General features: G+C 37.2%; 1 protein-coding gene across 1 annotated transcript in view; it reads right to left on the bottom strand.

Moving 5' to 3' along the window:
- Window positions 1–5938: 5938 nt before the first annotated feature.
- Window positions 5939–23236, bottom strand: part of znf804b (zinc finger protein 804B) — a 99978-nt gene continuing 82680 nt past the window's right edge. Inside the window, exons 3-4 of the mRNA XM_084089465.1 lie at window positions 10999–11129; window positions 5939–10851 (exon numbers count right to left, since the gene is read on the bottom strand). Coding sequence (XP_083945591.1) covers window positions 7422–10851; window positions 10999–11129 — 3561 coding nt within the window. The 3' untranslated portion in view covers window positions 5939–7421. The remainder of the gene's footprint in view (window positions 10852–10998; window positions 11130–23236) is intronic.

A 23236-nucleotide genomic window follows, 5' to 3' on the forward strand; every position in this document is an offset into this window, starting at 1 on the left:
ATCATCAACGCTAGCACTGAATAACTAAACCGAACATCCCTAATACCGCCTGTTGTAGCCAGCTGGCTCGAACCCCAGGCTGTGGTCGTGTGCTAACTACAGAGCAGCTTTTTTCATGATGTAGTGCTCTTGCATGGTGAGAGATGGTTCGTTTTTATGCATGGCGCCTTGAGATAAGGGTCTTACTGCTTGAGTTTCCCCAAAATCTCTCTATGTCAGAGAAAGGAGAGGGGAAACATGGCCCAGAGATGAATAACTTGTGTTGTAACAAAGCTAAATCTGATGTAGGAACCTCAAATAGTTAGTGTTTTTTTTTTCTTTCAAATTTTTAACAATTTTAGTTTCACCAGGCACTAAATGTGCTTAAAAATATTTAATTTTCATTTTTTTCATAACTCTTCTACTGCATTTTCCCAAATCTAGCTCTCAGAACTAAATATTGCAGACAGCATGTGCCAATAAACAGTGCTATCAGCATGTGCAATTCATTCTTGGTGAATTCATTCCCACCCTCAGAGCACAATTACACTGTAAAAAAAAAAAAAACTGCCTTAAATTTTTAAGTACAATCAACTTGGACGTTTAAGTAATTTCAACCTAAATTACATTAAACTGATTAAAAAAATTAGTTGTTTAACTTATAAAAAAAAGTTGAAATTTGCTTAACTTATTTTGATGAGTTAAAGTAATGTAAAAACATATGTTGTCATAAATTATTGATCATATCATTTTTTACAGCGTTTAACATGTATGTCCAACTTGTAAATGTATACCCATTGCATTGCATTGTTTATCATCATATGCGTTATATATTACATTTTAAAATTCTCATAATCAGTTAAATTTTTATTGATTAAATGATTACATTTTCAAGTTAGTTATTTCCAAACTTTTTAGTCAGCTGAATCTCTTTTGACCTAATATGTTTAATAATTAAGTCAATAATTTACTGTAACAACACTTTCACATATTCACGGTTCTCTGATGTTGATTAATGCAATGGTCATGTCATGCTAAACAGCTAAAATATTTAATATTTTTTAGAGTGTGTTGATTTGTTTTGTTTTTTATTTTAATTTGACATTTTTACAATTTAATTAATTATTAGATTTTCATGAACTCACTAACTTCCTGCAATTCCTTCACAAACCACAGTTTGGAAAACCCTGACATAATGTTTAATGCACTTCATATATATTTTCTTTCTCTTTGTATTTTGATGTTAATATGGTATCAATAAGATATAGTCCTATTCAAATCAATATGGTAAAAGTGTTTGGTCAAAGTAATCTAAAATCATGTCATTCCAAACCTGTATAACTTTCTTTCTTCTGTGGAACACAAAAGATATTTCGAAGATTGTTTCAACTGTGAAAGTCAATGGGGTCCAAAACAACAATGAACCACACTGACCTTCAATTCATGGAGATATTATTCTTTAAAAATGAGTTTGTTTTAGTGCAAATGAGATTTAGTTTCAGTGCAAGCATGTCTTCAGATCATTTAGACTTGATTTCACAGACCTTTATGGCTTTAATGATATATAGAGCACAGCAGAGGGTCTCTTTCAGAAGGACAGAGCCACAAGAGGAGCTGCGGACTAAGTGGCCTTCTGAAAATGGCTTTATGAGTTATGATCGCTTCAGGGCAAAGCTTACACCAACCCTCAGGAATACTAATCTGGTTATTTTATTAAAATGAGTTTTGGCATTCTATCTTTTCGGTTCATTCTGGAAATGAGAACGAGAGTGGAACATAAAAAGTTAGTGTATAAAAATGCAAGAGTAAAATCAAAATGGATCAACACATGCAACTCTTGTGCAAATACTGAGGCGTTTTGCTGCTGAATTACGAGAGTATGGCTATAACGTAAGTTTTGTTAGAAGCTAACAGAGACAAAACTCTAAATGTAATTAGTTGTATTAATTATATGATGGGTTAAATATTTTTCACTAAATCAAATTGATATAGAGCTGATATAGTAATATCTAGATAGTTTGATTAAATAATGTTCTATATGCATTTTTATTTTATTTTGTTTTATATTTCATTTTTACATTGATCTCACAGCCATGACAAATCTTTCATTATTATTCATTCATGCTAACAACCTTGAGATAAAATAGGTATAGGCCTACATTTATATTGAAAAGCATCATAATTTTGTAGAAAGAAATGTATATGAGTCTGGGAACGAGACTGGAACATAAAAGGAGGTAGTGCATAAAAGTGCTGGAGTGAAATCACACAGCTTACTCTATATCAATTAATCATCTTTTGTGAATCTAGAAATTACTGTTGACTGCAGCATTCACTTTGTAGGAGGCAATCAAATTAAGCTTTTCAAAAGTATACAATTTCATTTAATGTTTTCCTAGCAGAGGAAAGACAGACTGAGAGAGAGAGAGAGAGAGAGAGAGAGAGAGAGAGAGAGAGAGAGAGAGAGAGAGAGAGAGAGAGAGAGAGAGAGAGAGAGAGAGAAACAGAGAGAGAGAGAAACAGAGAGAGAGAGAAACAGAGAGAGAAACAGAGAAGGAGGGGGCAAGGACAACAGAATCAAAATGTGAGTAATTTGATCTGAAATAAAAACATTTATCACTGTCATTACTGGAGTCGGACCTTACATCAACCTCAAGAAAGTAAAAATATACATGATGTGCTCAGATTTACATTCACAACTTGAATCAATATGAAATTAGTTTTGGCCCAATAGAGCCATGGATTGTATTTGAAATGAAAAGGAAAGGACTTCAGATCAAGGAGATTGGAGCAGAAATAGAAAAAAACTATGCATGAACACACACACACACACGCTTATTTCACTTTTTGTCACTGGCTCAGTCAAGCACCTGAGGGATGATGAAGAGGGAGCCAGAAGAAACGGTTTACGTAAAGGAAAAGAGGAATAATCAGATGAGTGCTGCTTCACAGGTGGGTGAAGCCATTTAACTGGATCAAAAACAGGCTCTACTGTACCTGATCTAACTTTAAATTTGCTAGCGAAGAAGATGATTACCCACACCAAGGCTATAGAATCTCTCCACCATTTTGCTGTAAGGCTGAGCATTATGGGTTTTGACTGGCTTAATCAGAGCCTATGAACAGATGGGCTTTGGCTTTAATTTTGATTTTATGTTTTCATATTTATGTTTTTTGAGTTAGGTATGAATCTGCAGAGTAGCATTGTGTGGTAAGTGTTGTGGTTTCTCTCTTTTGTGAAATCACTTCTCAGAGATCTTTGATGCCAGAAATATTAGACTTTATTTTACAACAAAGCCGAGCATCTTCTGCGGAAGATCACTCCAGGTTTTTGCTCAGCTCAAACATACAGACATAAATCCTTTTCCAAAGATGGTAACACATCCTATGGATATTTTGGGTAAAGGTCTTGTACCATGTGACTTCTCAGAATAGAATGGCAACATTCCATACCTTTCTTCAGGCTTCCAAAAGTCAAACCAGAGCCACTCACTGAGGAAATAATAGTGTACAAATATATAGCTAAATTACTTATTTTCTAAATATTAAAATCTTCAACATAAGACACCCCTTGCAAAAAATATGTATACTTCAAGTTCATTTTATACTTAAGTAAAGTACACTTAAGTGAAAGTATACTTTCTTATTTTTAGTTTATACGAAATATACTAATAGCACACTTGAATAAACCTCTTTAGATAAATAGGCATCTAAGGAAAGATTTAAACTCTTTTCTCTGATCTGTTTATCTGAAGGAACCTGTTCACAATGAATCACATTTTCCAATGCTACATGTGCGAGAGGAATGTTTAGGATGAACTGATTTACTTAAAAGAATACAATTTTCCAACTCTACATATCAGACAGAGGTCTGTTTATGACGAACCGATTCACTAAAAAGAATCAGGCTTTCCAAATATGAGAGATAATTTTTTAAGTTAAAAAAGTATTTTAAGTTAAACAAAGAACTGCTGCTCTAAGAACACTTAATTTCTAAAAAAAACTTTACAAAAAGTTTGCCAAAAAATTGTGAATGACGATTCAATAACCATACGGTAAAAAAAAAGTACTCCGCTATCAACTTGGATGTTTAAGTCATTCCAACTTAAATTACATTAAACTGACATTAAAAAAATGTGTTGAATCTTGTATAACGTATACAAAAGTTGAAAATTGCTTAACTTATTTTGATGAGTTAAAGCAATGTAAATACATATGTTGTCATAACTTATTGGTCATGTAATGTTTTAAAGTGCAGTTTCACCAGGCACTAAATGTGCTGAAAAATATTTAATTTTCATTTTTTTCATAACTCTTCTACTGCATTTTCCCAAATCTAGCTCTCAGAACTAAATATTGCAGACAGCATGTGCCAATAAACAGTGCTATCAGCATGTGCAATTCATTCTTGGTGAATTCATTCCCACCCTCAGTGCACAATTACAATGTGAGCTGTAACAGCAGAGAAAACAATTTGCTTATTACCCCTCTAAAACCTGCAGGGAGTCCACTTCATTGGTCATATCTTTCTGTCTGTCTGGACATGATGAGGAAATGTCTAAATGTTCTTAAAATAAATAAATCAATGAATCATATAAATAGCTCAAAAATAATTCATAGTAATAAGAATGTGGCTTAATGCTGCTCTGAATAGATAATATTTCTCAGTGATTGTGGTGGGTGGTGTCAGTGAGATACCATCACCGGAGGGTGCAAGCTAAGACTGGAAGAATGAGCAAGGAAGATATGTACACTGTCTGCTCCATACTGGGCATTTAGCAGCGGAGATAGTGATGTCCTACAGCTTTGATACATGCTAAACAGACTCTGAGTGGCCCCCACAGGCGATGAGCGGCAAACAGTGGCTCCCTACTTCAGTGGCATATTAAATAAGGGGCTGGCAGGGCACTAGACTATGGTACATGTAGTGTTTTCTGTCTTACTGTATGCCTCATAGTTACTGTAGAAGAAAAGAATAATGAGGCAAAAGTTTGGCTCCATTGGCTCCAGAAAAAGTGCAAAAAAAGTTTTACATTATATAACTCGTCTGTGATTATAATTGGCTCCAAGGCTTAGTGATATGGAATATGGATTTTTATGGTCATATCAGAAGAACTAATATAGTGCATGTCATGGCTTACATCAAATATACCCCACTTCAATGTAAATGCTTGAAGCTTGTAACTATCTTCATTCCTCTTGTTTTTCCACTATATCTCTGATCAGTGCATCTCATCTAAGAGACTCCCTGTTTATCATATTTCTTTCTTTTTAGTGTGAACATTTTTTATTAATCAGGAAGTTTGGTTGGTTGTGTAGAGAAAGCGGCTGAAGAGTGAGTTTATTCTGTAACATCTGCTAATTATCCCCACTCTCTAGTTCATAGTCTGTTTGATCTGCTGTCCTGTGGAGTACGAGCACGTGGCAGCAGGTCTGCCAGCAGAAAGGCTGTATTTGGGGCATGGGAGGGCAACCATTGCACACACTGCTTTCCCTTATGGCTCTCCCTAAAGGTAGCCTGGCTTTCCGGATATCTGTATGGATCCTCGTTGAAATTGTCACCAAAAAATAAAATAAAAAAATCATTTGAGCCTCTCAAAATCTTTAGGACGCTGTCAACTCACCTCTGATCCAGTAAGGCACAAACCAGGCTGAGTCAGAGAAGCAGCAGACAAACTGTTACCATCTTCCTTCCATTCATCCTTCCTATCTTTTTATTTGTATGTTTTTACTTTCCAGTTGCATTAGAAACAACCAGACATGCTTGCTAGAGACATGAAGGTTGCAATTCTATGAATTCTATAGGATACTTTGTATTTTATAATTAACTCTCGACCATAATATGGAACCTTTTGTTATCACCCTGCATTTCCAACATGAAGTGCACTCAAAAAGAGAAAACCATTCCACTCAATAAACAATGAATTTCTTATCGTATCTAGCAGGACACAAATTTGCCGTCATCATTCTGTATTTATTAAAAAAACAGGCCCAACACAGTTTGAGTTAGAGTTTAGAGATATGAATCACCAATCCGTTTAGTGCCAGTGAGAGACTGCAGAGCAGAGCTCCTCCTTGCCAGAGCAGACAACTTGTACCTGAGAGAGTTAATTAGTGCAAATGCACAGTTGTGTTATTGGGCCACTGCTGGCAATGAGAAGCATCATTAACACAAAATCCCAGTCCCTCAGATCTGAGAAGTGAAGCACTGCTCATTTGAAATGAAGGTGTGTTAACATTCACTGAATTTGACATGTATTATGGCAATATATATATATTTTTGTTGTTGTTTTTTTTTTTTTTTTTGAGGTGGGTAAATACCAGTTCAGCCACAATCCTCCTCCAGGCAAAATGCCAATCGCTGCTCCCTGTCTTCCAAAGTCTAAAAAGTCATGAGTTTTAAAAGCCTAAAGTCAAAATCTAGACCTCAAAGACAATAGTAATGACAAAGCTGTCATTTCTTGGAATTACATTTAATTTATTATTATTCCCATGACATTATCTTACAGATGAAAGTATGTTTGGCTCTACCAAAATAAGAGTGAATAAAAAGCATCTTAAACATGTATGAACAATCAAGTGCCTGTTATTTGTTATTACTTACATTTCAAAGTATGAATACATAAATACAATTCAAGATTTTACACTTTAAATAGATTGAAAAAAACAACAACATTATTGCATGTCCACACTACAGCGGAGCAAGTCCAAACTCACTCTACCCTACTAACAACACAGAAAAAATCAATCAAATCAAATAAAAACGGGATGTCTTCACCCAAAGTGGTGAACACTGCTAAATCCATTAAGAGATGCAATAGCTCAAACACATGCTGTATTTCTGCACCAAATAATCATGTCAATTTGCATATATATAAATAAAAAAACATTTTAATGAAAAAAAAAAAAAAATCTAAATTTTATTCTGAATCATTCTGATGTTTCATGTACATTTTGCTTAGTCAGTTTAACTTTGCTCAAGGATATTTCCCCTAGTTCTTCATAAATAAAACCCTTTGAATACTTGCTGGGTAACTATAAAAATATGCTAATTCTCCTTATTACTAATTGAAAAAGGCATTAACATTCTAATTGGACATCAGGTTATGCTTAATTTCAGCCAACTGCTGAATGGGCTCAACTGCTGATAAATCACAGTGCGGTGAGGCAGGAGAGGTTCATCTGTGTGTTAATGCGGGGGAGACGATGGCTGTATAAAGAATGGAATGGTAAACAACAAAGTAAAAAGTCTTGCTATCTTTGAGTTGACACTGCAACACAGAGATTAAATAAAAATAAATCACTACTTAACAGGAACTTTGGCTGAGAGGAGAACCTAAACATCAGAAAGTTCACAGCACAATTGGAGGGGTCTTGCAGGACATTTCATGTCAGAACTATATTCTTTCTTATTCTCATTTCCCCTCTCATTCTGACCACAACTAGCTGGTTGGTCCAGGGTGGCGCTGAAGGTCCTGGCTGTGGAACAGAGGGTGTAGTAGGGGGTGGATCTGCAAAGTGCTGGCAGCTGCAGCAACAGCAGCAGCAGCAGCGGCAGCCATGGGCATCGGACTGAGCATCGTGGGGAGCAGAGAAGTGGGAGGCAGGGGGTGGAGAGTCAACCCAGGAACATGATGGTGAGGGTGAACTGGGTGGAAAGATGAGGCTGGGATCAGGTGCAGGGGTTGAGCTGCCAACATAGTAGCTGGCGGCACTGAAAAGAAGGCAGCAGGAATTGGATGGGCAAATTGGGCCTGAGAGAGGGTGGGATGAAGGGGTGATAGCAGGGCAACAGGCGAAGAGTGAGGAGCAATAGAAGAGGGTGGAGAAGAGGGCTGGAGTATGTTGTATGGTAGACAGGCTGAAAGTGTAGTCTGGTCAGGTGGCTCTGCAGTTGGTACTGGTAAATGGCTCATGTCCACAGATACTTGCTCTTGAAGGTGCTGCTGCTGCTGCATGTGCTGCTGGGCCTGGAGCTGAAGCAATTTGTACTTCTCAATCTCATCATTGGTGAAGGTGATTGGTTGCTCAGAAAGGGGAGGGGTGGTGCATTTTGGACAGTGAATCCCTGCAATTTCTGCATTGTCTGCTTGGTCTTTGATGTTAAGTTTTTGTGACAAAGTCTTGTCTGGACCCAGAACTAAAGCAGAACAGGATTCTGTTGATCTATCCTCCTTGGCAATTTCAAGACAGGCATGGGATGCATTGTAATTTTGCCCATGTGTTTGTTGTAAGTGTTCTGAAGTCTTACTGTCAATTTGAGGTATAACTTGTTGATTTGATGGGACAGTTGAAGATGTTGGAACCTGGTTACTAATACTGGCACTTGCATCTTTATTTATCCCTATTTTTCTTGCCCCTTTCTTAATAGAGGGTAATTTACCAATTAGCGGAAGTGAGAGGGTGACATTTGCTTTCTTTACTTTAGGATCCTTCTGGTCTGATCCAACCAACTGGTCGTTAGATTTATGAGTATCATCTTCCTTCCCTACACCTGATTGTAAGGAATTAGGCTGAGCTACATTGTTACTTGTAGCTAATGGGGGTGAGTGACTCTTTCTAAGAGGAGATGATTTGGTCTTGACCAATCTCTCAGATGGTCCAGAATGACTGCAATGTTTCTGGCTCTGTCCAGTTGGAGATGGCCTAATATGGGAATTAGACAACCAGTCCCCATTAAGATCAGAGATGCTAATGCTACTAGAGGAACTGGAGCTACGAATGGACACTGGCTTGTTATACCACCTGTCTTCACTTCTTTCTGGACTTGACCAAGGAAATTCTTCCCTCTCCCGGTACCTCCTATCTACAGGGCTAAGTCTTTCATACCACCAATCCCTGACATCCTCTTGAGGTTCAGGACTGTCATAGACTCTATAAAACAACTGCCTGCCTGTATGCTGAGTTCTATGCTCTCTGTGTTTATGCTCCTCAACATTTTTTTTGTGCCTTCTGATGCTGTATCTCTCATACTGATCTGGGCTGTTATAAACTGTTGAATATTTCCGTTTATTGTAGATGTAAGAGTCTGCGTAATCCCAACTGTCTCCTGTATGTTCGAAATCTCTGCATGGGCTGTAACTGTAGTGAGGAACAATGTAAGAGGAACTTCTAACGCAAGACCTGGGCTGACTGTGCTCCTTTCTCAAAGGGTATAGACAGTTTGATCTTGGTGAGGTGGAGCGTCTCCCCATGTGGTGCACAGGCCATTCTCCATCTGAGGTCAAGTCTGACAGGCCACTCCACGACCCAGATTTGTCACTGTTGGGAGTTGAGGCAGCATCCCTCTTTGACTCATAGGTGTTGTCATACCAGCGATAATTATCCTCTCTTCCTGTCGTGTTGTGAACAGAATATGACAAAGGCCTCCGCCTTACCAAGTGCAGCGCTGACACAAGCCCCCTCATCGTTTGACATTTCTTCCTTTTACGTGCCGGGGCGGAAAGCGAGCTTACAACAATGCTTTTGAGGCTGTGCTCTGGGGTGTCACTTTCATTTGAAGTCTCATCTCTCACTGATCTTTTCCTCTTTCCCAGCTTGTGCCTCCTCTCAGTGCACGCTTGCTTGTATTGTGACGTGTCGGTTGGAGTGCATTGGAATTCAAAGTGTCCTCCAGCTTCTGTCTGCGAGCAGGTTTTGAATGCACATCCCGCTTGCCGGATCTTGACAGCATCTAATTTATGCCTACGATTTTTCCCCTTTCTCCTGTGTTTGGGTTTCTTTGGTTTTAAAATGCCTAATTTATCTCCTGGAACATCCTGTGTTTGTGGCCTAGCTCTGTCATTCTGGCCTGTGAGCTTGTCAACAACACCAAGATCTGTCCCCTTTGTGCTTTTGTCTCTGCCCTCCTTGTGTTTTAAATAATAGCAGAGAGGGTTACAGCTGTAAGATACGCGTGGCTTGTCGGAAGTGTACTGCATCAGCTCAAAAGGCCATTTTGTCACACTTCCGTCCTTGCTGACTACATTAAGGAAAGAACCTATATTTTCATCCTTGCACACTCTGTGTATTTTATACTCCTCTGTCTCTTTTTCTGATATACAGTCCTTCCCATTCTGCATAGTACCCTGTTCGCAGCTTTTCTGTGTATGGTGGTGTGAGCCTTTGAGTATTTGGAATTGGCCCTGGGCCATGGTACCCTGTCCATCTGTGTAAACAGTAGGGCCGGGGCACTTGAGGCATTCTCTCCCCTCTGATCCCGCATAAGCCCCCTCTGCCCTGGGCCTCTGCCCCCCATCACGCAATCTGTCCTCTGAACCAGCTGGCTTCCAGTTTGCTCCAGGACTGTGTGTGTCAGGACACCCCAGCTTCTCTGGCTGACTTGTGCTGTAGTTTGCCTGAATTTCAGGGCTCTCCACATGTTTTACTTGTGCTTCCGTTTGAGGTGTTTGAGAGTCTTCATCCACCCAGCCCAGAGTCAGTGGATCATGGGACAGATCATGGTCATCATTATTTGGGGTTCTGGGTGAGCACGAGCCAGAGCAAAGGGCCTCCAGGGTGAGTCTGTGCTTGTGGCGCTGGAGCTCTTGATAGTCACTGGCCTCCTCAAGTCCATCACTAAACACAGATGCACAGGAGTCAAGCTTTAGTTGAGCTCGTCTAGAGAAACAGAATGAGACTCCTGCCCTGGGGCTCTGGTGTCCTGCAGAGGATTTTGTGGGTAAGGGGTGTTTTTCGTGGCATGGCTGCTGATGTGTGGGCATACGAGTGGAGGGCAAGCCCTTCAATGAGGTGTTTGTAGAGATAGGATTTGAGTTTTGAACCAAGGATGCTGTTGGTTTTGTGTCAAACTTGCTACTGCCAGCAGAGATGATTTGAACGGGATCCTTATCCTTGTTTTTAGACCTTAACTTTGGACCTTTCCTGTCATCACTGTTGGCAAGAATAGAAGACAGTGTTATAATTAGGCAGTGCTGAAAGATCTCAGATCTCTTTAAATCTAATATATAGTGCATGTGTTATATAAAGAATGCATTTACAACACATTATCACATTGAGATTAAGTGTATTATGATTTACCTATCTCTTTGCTGTTTGAGTTGTGCAAGCTGGTGCAGTCGTTTCAGAGCTCTTTTCTGCTTTTTCTCATCTTTCCAGGACTTGGAGGAGACATTGCGTGCAAATTCTCTCTGCTTCAACTCTTTCAGCCTCTGTAAGACAAAACAGGCAGATGATAATGAGAGATAAGAAGTTCTGAAAACCACATGTTTGGCTTGGATAAAGACCCTAAAGAAGGCTTATCCAGGAGGAAAAAAGAAACATCAATCCAGGTCTAACCTGGGGTGCAATTGGGGCAGAACAATCCGAAACAGCCTTACGACACATTTGATAAAAATAAAAAAAAAAGATATAAAAACATCTCTTTCTAACGCTTCTGTTAATAGAGACTGTACAGTCAATCAATTTCCCAGATACAGATACAGGTACAGACCACATTGATGGATGCCTGTCTATTTTTTTTATAGAAAAACAATCGCAACAAAGTAAACACAATCAGCAAGTCAAGTCAAGAGACAATCACAAAACAATAAAAGTGTCAGTGGCGCCTGAATTTGTTCAGTAGAACGGAAAAAATTTGATTTGTTCCATGAACGGAAAGTCGCATGATCACAGCCAAACACTTTTGACTTTACTCAGCAGGGAAAGCCATATTTGTCTTGACTCATGAAAGGCAATGAAAATGTAACTCACTGCATCCCCTCTCTCCCCAGTACACAGGTGACATAGGTGTTTAATTTGGTCTGGTAATAAAATACAATCACACATAAAAGTGGAAAAATGGAAATGGACTATAGTGTGTCACAAACTCAAAGCACCTTAGGTTTTTCCAAAACTCTTTTATTTTTGTGATCACATGCATGAACAACCTATACCACGATTTTGTTGGTGTTGTGAAGGGAGTGCCAAGAGGAGGACAGTTCCCCTCTGCTGCAGTGAGAAGCACTGACAGGGAAAAAAACTGTATCTGTGAGACGTTAGCAAGCTAACTCCCAACAGAGGCTGCTGACTTTACACAGCAAAACACACTAATGATGCCTGCTTCAAGGGAGCTTCACAGAAGAGAGCTTTTCAGGGTATATACTAGAGGAACCACAAAAATGTCAGTGTATACTCACATAAAAACTTTCACCTTCCAAAAACAACATTATGACAAATGATCAAACTCAGATTTCAATGAACCAACATGCAAATTCATTCAAGTAAATATACTTCAATTCATAAACAGATTGCTGATATGATGTCAAACTATTAGCACATAGTTTCTCAATTCATTGTCATGAAGAGAGATTCTAAACAGAGTTGAGATTCATTTTGTGGCGGCATCACACATTTTCATACATGTACATATAAAAATAATGCAAATAAGAGAGAAAAAGGCACTTAGAGAGAATGAGTTAAATAATAGACACGATTTCCCTTGTCTTCAGATTCCGACCTTTGCTTATCAACACAAAGGCAGAATGTGAGTGCTGTTTCATTCTAAAAAAGCATAATAATACCACAGATCCGTTACAAAACCTACGTAGAGAGCTGCCTCGCTGCATACTGGCTTCATAAGAAACTGCCTTCTAAGTGAGTTGTTGCATTTAAAAACAAGACACACAGACTAGTGGAATGGAAAAAATGCAAGGTCTTGAGGTGCATTTTTAAATTTTTAAAAGTTGAAATTTTTTTCAAGCACAATGGTCAAACACGTCTATCTGGCACAGGCTTACATGGACAAATAATGGAAAAGCAGTGTTGTGGAATGCAAAAACTAAGGCAACATCTACTAGTTATGGAACTTATGAAAGCACTACAATACACTGATCCAGAGTGAAATACACACTTGAAGCTTGCATGTTGCTAAGCTAACAATGATCCTCTCTAAAAAGTATAAAAATTCACAGCAATATAATTTAATTTATATATTTAAAGAAATATAATTTTAAGTATGCGCTGCACTATTTATCTATACTTTTCAGAGAATGAAATTCATTATTTAAAATCATTTATCTCTGCCTTGCCATCTTGAATTTATTTTCCACTAAGCTTACTATTAGACATTCAAGTCTCATAGAAATATGCTAAATTCAATGTTTAAAAAAAAAAAAAAACCCATCAGGTCAGCCTCTTTTTCTAATTAAGTGCTACTCCAGAAAGCACTATACATACTCACTCACTCACTCACTCTCTCTCTCTCTCTCTCTCTCTCTCTCTCTCTCTCTCTCTCTCTCTCTCTCTCTCTCTCTCTCTCTCAGCCTGGAAACACAATGATGGTTTTGACAGAATGAGATGTTTATAGTATAAAACCATTCCATGACTGATATGATTGATAAGCCACATTAAAGTATGTCTAAATGCTCTACTCATAATTAGCTTTGGATATTCTCATATCCATAATGCCTTAGATTTTGCCCTTCAGAAGATAATTTGGACTTTCAATGAAACATCTGCCTCATGAATAATTGGCAGATAAGAAAGAACAGAAGAATATTTGAACCATCCAATGGAAACTATATTTTAAACTGTCAAAAATAACTAATTTCCTCTGATCACACTGACTGGGCAAGAATCAAAAACATTTAGTATAGAGATGCAAAAGGATTCTCTGATTTTTAAAACCTAATTTTTGTTGTACAGTCCTTGTTGTATTAAGTACAGTTTCTCCTGTGGCATGAACTGCAACTCACAAACACACACTTTAACCCTGAGTTGTGTTGGGATTAATGAGAATTGGAGGTGATTAGATGCTCTAATTGACCTCCAACCTCCAGTCCATTAAATCAATTCTGTTGTGTGCTGATGATCAAACACTGACGGATTAATCAATGTGGAAGAACAGAGGTCTGTCTGCATGTGATGTGTAAGGATAGAGCCTTTAGCATATTATTGACTTACATGTCTTTTCACTAGGATATAAAAAAGCCCATTAAGATACTTTTATAAACCTTTAGCAGTGGTAGCTATTCTGAATCTTTATTCATGAGTAATGCAGCATCTTGCATCTTCTATAGCGCCGGTCCCTTTGATATCTGCATCTCAACTACATTGAGATTCTCCAGCTGAGATAACAGACCTCAAAAGGTTTTACATTGCTACTAAAACTCCTAATGTTAATAGACCTTAAAGGAATCCCATCAATGCACGCAGGGTAAAGAGCCTATATCAGAGGATATAAAGGCACTATAGTGGAAACTAAGGCCGATGTGCATGGAATTTTAAAGACAATAAAATGCTGTGAACTGCACACAGCATAAGGTTTTCATTAGTTCTCTTTTTCATAGTTAAGCCTCTGTAAAAAATCTAAAACTGGACGTGTTTATTGGTGCTGGCCTGGTGGGATCCTACCAAATGAGCGATTGAACAAAGAAAGAAATTAAAAGGACAAAAAAAACAACAACAACAACACCCTGTTAACCATGTTGCTCCTCCTTTACTCTCATTCTCTACGGGACAAATGAGCTTTCAAGTTGCACCACTTCTGCTCACATTATTTTAGTGCAAAATCCTGCATCTTACTCACTAACCAACCGTGATCAAGTTTTTAACTAGATGCTAAATGCACTAAAAAAAGAATTTCAATTAAGTAACTGTCATTCTTTACAGCACAAACACACTTCATTTGAATGTAATTTGTAATATACATAATTTTTATACTTTATGTAAATTAGGCTTTTCGTTACCAAATGATTGTTTTACAATTTGCAATTATTTCTCTGCCACAATTTACATAGCATCCGTTTAGCAAGTGGTAAATGAAAGTTAATTTAAAAGGGATGTTTTCTATTGATCATCGCAGCAGTAATTCATGAAATGATGATCGAATGGAGACGAACGTTATACAGATGTGCCATGAAGTCAAGCACATTTTTAAGAGTCGTTAAAGTATCTGAATCACAGTGGTGAAGGGTTCCAGTGGAACACAGTAAAATATGACCTGCAAATTGGAGAATAGCGCAATGAAAATGCTGTTTAGCAGATAATTTGTTGCCATTTTGGCATTGTTTTCACGATTCCTTTAGTGAATCGGCTGCTAGAACCCTTTGTCTTTCTATTTATCTGTCTCTTCCTCACTCTTATATTAAGGAACAAATCTCCAGGCCAGGTATAGGCCTTAATATACTCTCCTGTCTAGAGTTTCTGCCAACTTCCATTATATCACAACCTTGAGCAAACACACTCTCATGAAAAACAGTCTCAAAAACAGAATTGAGTCATGATCACACTTTCCCTCTTTACTTTCAAAAAAAAAAAAAAGTAAATCTATACATGAGTATCAAACTGTATTCTATTACAAACACATTTAATACACGCACATTACCCATAACACTAACCAGTGATTCATACACAAACGCAGGTGCAATGGTAGTGTGAAATCTGGTCTGACAGCTGACACTGACTGTGAACTCGGCCTCACTGTAGATATTAGCAGATTTGCCATTTTAGCACTGGGACAAGAGCAGGCTGTTCCCTAATTGGCTGAAACATCTCTGTCCAACTCGCAGAGCCCAGACATGGAGGTGTCACCTTGTAACATTTCACCAGGAACAGGCCTTCAAAGAGCTGGATTTCTGTCTGCTACTTTTTTTTTTTTGCACAAATTTGAAAGTCATTGTGGTTCATCTGCTCCCTTCAGTTTGGGTCACGCAGACAGCTGTCATCTTTACAAGCTTCAGTGCCAATCATGGCTGCCTTGTTCAGTCATGTAACATTAAATGCAGATCTTCCTACAAAAGGGATAGTTAAATGCATTGTTTACACTCATGGTCAACAACATATTATATACTGCAGAACATCTGTGACATGATTTTAATAATCACCAAGCAGAAAACTATTGTATCTCAGTTGAGCAGGCTTTTTTGATTATATTGATTACTTTGGAAACCGATTGCCAGACAACATCGCAAAATTCAGTTTTCAGTTGATGTGTGTTCACAGTGTCACAGGTATTCATATTTTGGCTGTTTTCAGTGTCTTTACATGTGGCTCATCCAACTGAAACCAGATTTATTTATTATGAATAATCCTATCTTTTGTTTTTATCCATACAGTTCCAATAAATAAAAGAAAATAGTCAAATGGCATAATTTGTCAAGCATTTAATTTACTGGAATTTTGGAATTTGGAAGCACTTTTCAATATGTAAACATGAATACATTTCATAACACATATACAACAAATATAATCTTTAGCTAAAATCTCAAAATGAATATCCATTCAGATTAATTTTCATCAGCTACTCCAGTCTTCAGTGCCACATGATCATATTTATCATACAATTATTAATATAATAATATGCATATTATGCTTTTCAATTGTTATTATTATAATAATTGTTTTGATGTGGCCACCAAAAATCCATTATTATTAATACAGGATTCTAAATGGCTAATTTAGTCTGCCTGAACACTAATACATTTACAATAATACAGTAATACATTCACAAATGTAATCTTTAGCAAATCTCAAAATGAGTATCCATTTTTCATACTGTACATTATAACATTGTAATGCTGAAATTCATTTATTTTATTCTAAGGATGTTATTTTATTTTATTCTATTTTTTATTTTTTTTTGTATACAAAATAGTATAAAATCAGCCATTTATCAATATCGGTATTAACATCATAATTAGGATCGGCATCTGAATTTTTTTTTAATATCTTGCATTGTAAAAATAAAAAATAAAAATAAAACCTGTCTTTTTTTTGCCAATATACATCCTGGAAACACCTGCGTATACGACTGCGAGAGTGTGTGTGTGTGTGTGTGAGGTCCTTCTGCATGCTCCAGTTTCCCTAGTTAAATGTGCCGTATTGTGACAGGCCTCTCTGGACCTCCTGAGCACATGTGAGCAACATTAGTCAGCCTGCCTCCCAGTCTAAAACCTGACACAACAAACAGGTGGGATTGCCTCTCTCTCTTTTACACACGAGAAAAAGCATCAAGCGGCACTAAGAAACAGAGAGAATATTCTCTGCATAATGAAGCATTGAAACGGAATAGACTGCGCACCTGTGTCTGTGTGTGTCTGCGTATATGTGTGTGAGTTGTCTAACACCGTTCCATCTGTCTGTTCTTCCCCTCAGGTATAGCTGGTCCTCTGATGCTTTCAAAATGAGTCATATCTTCCCCTCTCCCTTTCTAACTCGGTTTCTTTTTTTAACACTGTGCTCTCTTGTACCTTTATCGGTATGTGGCAGGTGGAGATGAATAGAGCCTCAGCTGGGCTGCGGAGACCCTGGAGAGCTCCAGGCGTTTGACAAGGGCAGAAGACAATAAGAGCCTACTCATCCTGGCAGTCTACAGAGAGAGCAGCGGCGCTTTCTCGTTCTCCCACTATCCCATATAGTGCACTGCACTGTGAAACAGGCAGTCCCCTTCTCTGGATCTTCCTGCAGCCCACGAAACTACTTTTTTTTACTTTGTCTTTGTCATTGAGCGGGGTCAGTTTGCTAACACTGTCCTCCTCCTCCTCCTGGGGAATATGGAGAGACCAAGATCAAGAGAGACAGTGTGTAAGCCATTCTCGAAGGGCTGTCTAAAGAAAACAGAATCATTGAAAGAGTGAGCACTGTAAAAAGTGATCAGTTGACTTAACTTAAAAAAGTGAGGAAACTAAAATTAAAATTATTATGTAAATAAACTTGTCAAGATTACATAACTTTTTTTCCCCCAATTACACAAAGTTTATTTACTTAATTTTAAGTCAATGGGTTTCCTCACTTTTTTTAAGTTAAGTCAACTGATCACTTTTTAGTGTGATGAACACGTTCTTGTGTTGTTTTAAAAAGTGTAGCTGCTGTTTGCACTGCATCTTAAAATACTCAAAAAAATATGCCTGTATAAAAATTTAGTCCAGACAGAATGCAATAACAGGTCTTGTGTGAACAGACCCTACTTAAAGGCTGGAATAAACATGACTACACTACCAGATTTTTGCCCTGATTTACAGTCTGGACAAGTTGACGCTAACTGACAAAAGTCAGAGCCAGTCTGCAGATTTGAGTTGACAGATTTCACAGAAAATCGTGTAGTGTATGATGGTCACAGACTCTGATTTTCTAGCTTCAAAGTTTGTTTCCGTCCAGTCGGAGGATATCAAAAATGTTTGATATTTTGAGCTGATTTTAGAACACATTGTTTTTAATTGTCACGTGTCTCCTCGAAAGCAGCAAGACATGTGTTTCTGCGCGAGTTTGTTGTGTTCGTAATGATTTGAAAGTCTGGTAGTGTGTGATCCTCAGTCGTTTAGTGTATGATGCCCAGTTTTTCCTTTGTAACTATTTACAAAGTCGGCAACTTCACTCTCAGAAAAAAAGGTACAAAAGCTGTCACTGGGACAGTACCCTTCAAAAAGGTTCTAAAATGTACCATTTAGGTACTAATATGTATACTTTTGGAACTAATATGTACACTTTTGGTACCAATATGTACCTTTGAGGGACTAATATGCACTCTTTAGGTACAAAAGTGTACCTTTTGAAAGGCACAGTGACAGCTTTTGTACCTTTTTTTCTGTGAAGCCTAGTGTTTTTAAAATCTGTTCAAGTTGTGTAGTGTATTCCAGCCTTAAGACAGACAAACAAACTCGATTGCTGGATGGATTGTCATATCGTTATGTTCAATGGTATAGAGATGTAATGCCTACATTATCATATCATGTAATTGGTTAAAATCGATAGATAGCCCTAGTAATGTGATTTTATATCAAATTAAAAGATATTCACTACAGCTGAAAAGTTTGGGCTCAGTAAGATTTTTGCTCACCAAGGCTGCATTTTTTTTTTTAATCAAAAATACAGTAAAAGCTGTAATATTGTTAAGTAATAATACAATTTAAAACAACTGTTTTATTTTTATTTTTTTAATGTAATTTACAGTGTAATTGTAATTATGTAATGTTATTTAGTTTGAATGTCACATGATCCTTCAGAAATCATTCTAATATGCTGATCTGGTGCCCATGAAACAATTATTATTATAGTGAAAATGTTGATTTACTATTTAGTATTTTTGTGAAAAAAAGAAAGAACAGCATTTTAGTAAAATTAGTAACAATGCAAACGGCTTTACTTTCATTTTTGATCAATTTAATGCATCCTTGCTGAAACCCACAACTTTTTAAATGTAATATAAATATATATAACATTTTTTATATGTTTTTTTGATATGGCCACCACTTTTCAAAAATCTATTATTATTACATGAATGGCTCATGTCTGGATAAACAAACTCCACCTTGTGATTTACAAGGCCGCAGGACAAGTTCCGCATTCAATAAGCTTTGTTGTTCCTGGAGCAACATTCCCCAACAAAAAAGAAAGCTGATCCAAGAATGTGTCCTGCTTGTGTAAATCACAATGAGCATAAAGAATTCAATGTCAAAGACCCTTCTCTTGTATGTGCACTCACAGTGCTGTTTGCTATAGTAGAAAAGATTACTCATCATCGTTCAGTGTGATTTAGTAAAGGGTATCATGTAACAAAGACAGATAGCATGCCACTTTGCCCATTAAACATTACTAATGGCTGTGCATTACCTCTGCTCTACTGTGTGGCATCAATTCAGCACGTTCTCACGTCTCCAAATCCATGGCTGCCGGATAAAAAAAAAAAAAGCCACCTATAATACGCCACCTTCAGTACAAACACTCTCTGTTGGGAGTCTGCGCCAATCACACTCAGCCTAATCTCATCACTGCTTATTCTGTGGCCAACTGCAGTTGGTGCAGAGAGGCAGTGATAAGCCTCAGGCATTTACTTGAAAAGAAAATGAAAAACTCCCTCTCTTTCTCCCTTCTCTCAGCGTGAACCATCTCTATGGACAGTTTCGTACCGAGCGAGAGCATTTTGCTCAGAAGGACATTTAATAAAATTCCTGGAAATATGATAAAATCCCACGCATGAGAAGCACCTATCTAGCAATTTGGAACTCAAACTAAAGATTACAGACTACCAGCTGAAACAATGTATCTTCCGCAAACCTTTTCCTGATAGCCGCGAGCGAAGGAAATATGTAATCCTCGGCCGAGATTTGGATGCTGGTGTTTCTACTTAACGTTGATTAGAAACTGTCACTCTCATTCACCCCAGGAGGAAAACATCAACATGTGGATTATTCTCACCCCAATCTGCACATTCACAGGCAGATAATCCACCAAAGACACTTCCAATATCCTCTGCCGTCTGATGCACACCCCGAACAGGGCTCATGTGTTGAGTGTTAGTATTGGGCTGCAGGCAAAAAGCTGTCTGCTAAAACTCCTTTAGACCCTCTTCAGCAGCTCCTAAGATGACAGGCTGTCAGGTTAGGTGATCTGTAACATTTGTGTGTTGCGTATATGTTTGAATGCTGTAATGAGTATGTGTGTAAGGTGCCTGAGAGGATCAGGAAAGGAGACCCTTTGAAGCCTAGAGGATGCGAGTGAGAGGGAGGAGAGGAGAGGAGATTTGGAACCGGATATTGCAGAAAGGTGCAGTAAGGAGCTTTCGGGGGAAGCTTTCATCCACACAGAAGCTGTTTCTCCTGCTGCACACACATAAATACAGGCTAAAAGATGCTTTTTTTATATACGGGAGACTGGGGACTGTTACAAATATGTTGTAACATATTTTGTTTCAACATCTGTTACCTGGTGTTTTTGCGCTCTGTGTCTTAAACTTCAAATTATAGTAGTTTAGAAATGTCCAACTTTTAAACTGTGTAAATCAATGGGTTGCAACATTAATAAAAAAAAATAAATAAAAAAACAGTTTACATTTTGTTTATCATTTTAATGGTATTCAAATATATAAATCCATAAAAAATATATTTTAAAATAACTATAGTAATATACACAGAAAAAAAATAGTGTATAAACAATTCTCACTCAGAAATAGCTAGTTATTTTCACAATTACAAAGAATTTTTCAAGTACAAAATAGTATTTTCTTGTAAAACATACAGTCAAAAAATTATTCTTGACAGTAATATATATATATAATATTATGTAAAATATTTTTTTAATTAATTACTTCAGATCATTTTTACAGTAATATATATATATATATATATATATATATATATATATATATATATATATATATATAAAAAATATCAATATCTCAACCAATCAGAATCAAGGACTGGAACTATCTGTTTTATAATAATATTTGTTGAACAACAATTTTTAAATCAACAACAATAGCCATTATAAAAGACATTAGGAAATAAACACAAGCAAACAATTCAGTCAAACGTACAAGCAGCACTCTAGTACAAGATTCAAGTGAAATATAGCCTAAATATTTTATGAAACTTAATTTTCCCCTTAACCGATTTGCTCTGGAAAAAGTAATAGATTAATAAGACCAAAGATTGCCCATTTGATATACCCCAGATGAGTATATCTCATGTTTAACCACTGTCTACATAAGAACCAGCGGCAAATTCCCAAAGGACTGGACGAGATGATGCTGTTCTCTGAGAGTACATGAGCGCTGAACGGCCACTGATGGCCTGGAGTCCGCATCTGTGAAAGCGCCTCAACAGATCGTAAAATAGGCACTAAGATGATATATTAGTCAAATATTTGAGGTCTAAATACATTCTCGCCTAAAAATCTCTTAAAACTACATTTCGTGACACAACTACAGTAGTAGGCCTATTTATTAAAAATATGGTGGATTTGCTCGACCGCCATGACAGTCGCCGCAAGTGGAGTGATACAAACAAGTATATATATATATATATATATATATATATATATATATATATATATATATATATATATATATATATATATATATATATATATATATACACACACTATTTATTGATTTTTATAATTTATTACATAATTTTAATGCTTGTAAATTTTAGGTGTTGCTTGTATGTCCTGTAGTGTTATGTACACTCTCAGAAAAGTTTGTAATAGGACCCAATGTACTTTGTTAATATAAAGGAATTTTGCATATTGACTTTCCACAGGGGTTTTATCTGTATTTTGAATTACGCATTAAGTTATGTGCGTGTTTTAGGATTAAAGGAAATGTCAGAAAACTTAACGGATAATGTCCTGTCAGAAAATTGCCAGTGCCTTTTCCGTTTTTCAACAGATCATTTTTTCTTAAAGGGTTAGCTAATTTTTAATTGGCTAAACTGATTGTTACGCATCACTCCCGATCTCACGGTGTGTGTGTGTGATGTCAGTATAGAACACATTGGTTATAGAAGCGTTGTATTTCTAAGCAGATTTTTATTTTTTTATTTTTTTCAAAAATGGATATTGACTTGCTGGTAGATGCAGAGAGCCCCTAGCAAAGATTCTATTATTGTCTTATCAGATACTCGCAATGCAGCTTCAAGTAATGACTGGAACATCTAAAGTGGCTGTTTACATAACAGAACATCTCTCACTACCCTCAGGCTTTTAAAAGTTCATGAAGAATTGTACAAATTCCTCCATCTGCTGCAAATGAAGTTTTGTGCAATTATTTGTCTGAGTTTATCCCCTTGTCCCTTTATAACTGGTATCCATTCATTCATTTCAGGCTGCTGACTCACCGCTTTTGGCTGAGGAGGCAGACACCACTTTTTCCTTTTCCATTTTTTTTTTTTTTTTTCAAAACACTTTCTGAGTGTGAAGCCACACAGGAATCGTTCATGGAAGGACAAATGAACTGTTTGTGCAGCGTTAAAAATACAATCTCTTTATCTTCTCCCAGAGCTACCCCCCACCCCCACACCGCTAAATGCCCTGAGGATAGACCTTACACTCACACACTCACACACGTCCCTCAGCTATTTTTTAAACATTAAGCAGCCTGCTGCGCTTTTTATAGAAACACAGACATGACTAGGCTTGGACTCCTTCAGATCCGATTGAATCCTTCCTCAGCACCCCCCAGTGACTATGGGTTATGAAATATGGATTATCTCCAAGTTCATATATGTAGGTCTCTATAGCCCAAAATCCACCTCAGCCATGGGACTCTAGCATGGGATTCCCTTCAGATTCTGCTCTTAGTCTCTAGTGGAACTGTTCAAAAAAGCTCTCTTGACACTTCCCCCTAATATTTTTTTCTCTCTCTCTCTCTCTCTCTCTCTCTCTCTGATGTTTGTGTCACAGGATTGCCATCATTCAGAAATCAATAGAGAATGTCTTTTACAAATGTTCTTGCATATGATTTGCAAAGTGCATTTTGCGATATAAAGAAAAAGACAGGAGTATAATATATATATATATATATATATATATATATATATGAAGAGTTCAGATGCAAAATCCT

Source organism: Abramis brama (genome assembly GCF_963993115.1).
Source record: "Abramis brama genome assembly, chromosome: 17".
Taxonomy (NCBI): Eukaryota; Metazoa; Chordata; class Actinopteri; order Cypriniformes; family Leuciscidae; genus Abramis; species Abramis brama.